The 2,625-nt window shown below is 42.0% G+C and overlaps 1 protein-coding gene across 17 annotated transcripts in view; it reads left to right on the plus strand.

Moving 5' to 3' along the window:
* Positions 1–2,625, plus strand: part of Pbrm1 (polybromo 1) — a 171,546-nt gene that overhangs the window by 120,642 nt on the left and 48,279 nt on the right. For all 17 annotated transcript variants that reach the window (XM_023715655.1, XM_023715657.1, XM_023715665.1 and 14 more), the window contains one exon: positions 1,040–1,197. In XM_023715655.1, coding sequence (XP_023571423.1) covers positions 1,040–1,197 — 158 coding nt within the window. The remainder of the gene's footprint in view (positions 1–1,039; positions 1,198–2,625) is intronic.

Raw genomic sequence — 2,625 nt, forward strand, 5'->3', positions numbered from 1 at the left:
GCCAAGGGCCTGGTATACACTCTTTACCACAGAGCTGCACCCACACTTATTTATTTATTTATTATGGCACCAGCAATCAAACTCAGGTCCTTATGCTTGCCAGGAAGATGCTTGCTTACACTGCTGAGCTATTTCCCAGACCCTTTTTTTTTTTTTTTTGGTATGCTCAGGATGCCTTCAGGGCAGGTCTGGTTTGGCTTGAGGATCTGGGGATTGAGCCTGAGCAGCAGCATCCTGAGCTTGATTGCTTTGTTTAAGCAGGCACTTAAACAACTGAGCTAATGGGCAGGCCCCCCTATTCTTTTCTCTTTTTCCAAGTATCTTCTCTTGTCCTTGAGAGGCAGAAAAAATAAATGAAATTGTCTCATTATCAAAACACCCAGGGCCGGGGAGATGGCTCAGTGGAATAAGTGCTTCCCTGGCAAGCGCAAGGGCCCTAGTTCAATCCCCGGTTACACAAAAGAAAAAACAAACAAACAAACAAAACACCCAGTGAAGGGACCAGCCAAATAGCTCAGCAGATTAAAGTGCCTGCATTCAATAAAATTTAAAAAATAATAATAAAGCGCCTGCTAGCTGGGGTAGGGGCCAGGGATTCAATCCCTGGGCCTGCCTCTGGGACGCAGTGATAACAGTTGAGACTGGGCGTGGTAGCATGCGCCTGTAATCCCAGCACTTGGGAGGCTGAAAACACAATCACTACGAGTCTGATCTAGTAGTGAGACCCTGAACACCCTGTAGACCCTTCCCTAAAAAATACAATAAAAAAATCAGTCTACCCAGTGAAATACTTCTAAACGTTATATATTATGTTTAACGGAATTTTTGTTAAGTTAGTCCTTCAAGAATGAAATTATTAGCCAGGCACGGTGGCACACACCTGTAATCCTAATGCTTAGGAGTTCGAGACCAGCCTGGGATACAAAGTGAGCTAAGGCCAGCTGGAACTACATGGTGAGACCCTCTCTCAGAAAGACAAAAAAAGAAAAGAAAAAGAATGAAGTTATTGTGATATGATTTCTTCATTTTTTCCCCCAAGAATTGAAAAAGTATGGGTCCGAGATGGAGCAGCGTATTTTTATGGTCCCATCTTCATTCATCCAGAGGAGACAGAACATGAGCCCACGAAAATGTTTTACAAGAAAGAAGTGTTTCTGAGTAATCTGGAAGAAACTTGCCCCATGACGTGTATTCTGGGTAAGTGGGGGGGGGGCTTGGAGGGGGGTTAGGCTTTTTATTTAATCACAGTCATTCCATAAAAAATTGATCGAATATTAATGTGCTAGCATAATTGTAGGTGTTAGGTATACAATAGTGAACAAATCAGACTGCTCTCATAAAGACTTTTATGAGAACAGAGTTTGAGTTGCTAAGTAAATTTAAAAACAAAAGTATAGAACATCAGGTGGTTATTAGGGTTATAAGTGCAAATAAAGCAAAGTAAGAAGATTAAGCACAGTGTGGATGCAAGGTCCTGTGGTCAACAAAAGCCTTGTTGATATGTTGCATGTAAGTAGAGCCCTGGAATACACCAGAAATTGTCCTCTATCTTTTACACCTAGCAAAAACTTAAAGTAGAATAGTCAGTCATGTTGAAGACATAATAAAAAAAAATAGGTAGCTGTTTTGGTTACTTTTCACTCTTTGCTGGGACAAAATACCTGATACCCAGAGTTAGGAAGGAAAGTTTTATTTAGCTCACAGTTTGTGGGAGTTTCAGTCCATAATCAACTGGCTCCAAGGCAGTGGCACATGGCAGAAGGCAATAGTTCATGGTGGCAGAAAACAACAAAACAGCCAAGAGCAAAAAGGAAGGAGCAGCAGCAGAGAACAATCCTCTCTTGTCTTGCACTATATTCAGGCTATCCATTCCAAGGCAGGTATAGCATTCACCCCCACAATCCCTCATTGAATCATGAGTTAATCATAAACTCTAGAAGCCTGCCCCATGACTACATGAGGCTTTGAGGGGACAACTAGACACAAAGCATAGCAGTAACGGAAGCCAGGTAGTAGGTGTGGTAAGAAATGAGCCTGCTGTAGTAGCTGGGTACCCCGTTGTGGTAGGCCTTATAGACCATATAGCAGTTTGGTCTGGAGTGAGTAGGAAGTCTGAAAGAAGTATGGATAGAGTGGCAGTGTGAGCTGATGCACAAAGGGAGGAATCGCTGCTGCTACTGGGTGAATATATTGTAAGAACAAGGGAAAAAACGGGGAGCAGTCAGAAGACTCAGAATCTCTACTGGAGTCTTCTCCCTGATGTTATGGTTGTCCCTGCTCCACAGTCACGTTGTGGTTTCTTTTCTGTCATGCTGCTGAGTATTCATAGTGACATTTTGTTTCTTGGCCCCAGTTGTATATATCACAGATTATGCCAGCATTGTTTTCAGCTGTTACATTTCTTCTGGCTCAGCATTAGCTTTAGCGCTTACTTACCCAAGCTACTCTTCACATCTTTTGGAATCATTTCCTAAATAATTGGTCACAGGCTTTACATGGATGGCTCATGATTTTGGGTTTTTTTTCTCAGATTTTATATATACATAATGACCATATTCATCATAGAAAACTTGTACTGCACATGATATAAATTTTTTCCATTCCCCTAGCCTCCCTTCAACCCTC

The sequence above is a fragment of the Octodon degus genome, unplaced genomic scaffold, assembly GCF_000260255.1.
Source record: "Octodon degus isolate 3935 unplaced genomic scaffold, OctDeg1.0 scaffold00043, whole genome shotgun sequence".
NCBI lineage: Eukaryota > Metazoa > Chordata > Mammalia > Rodentia > Octodontidae > Octodon > Octodon degus.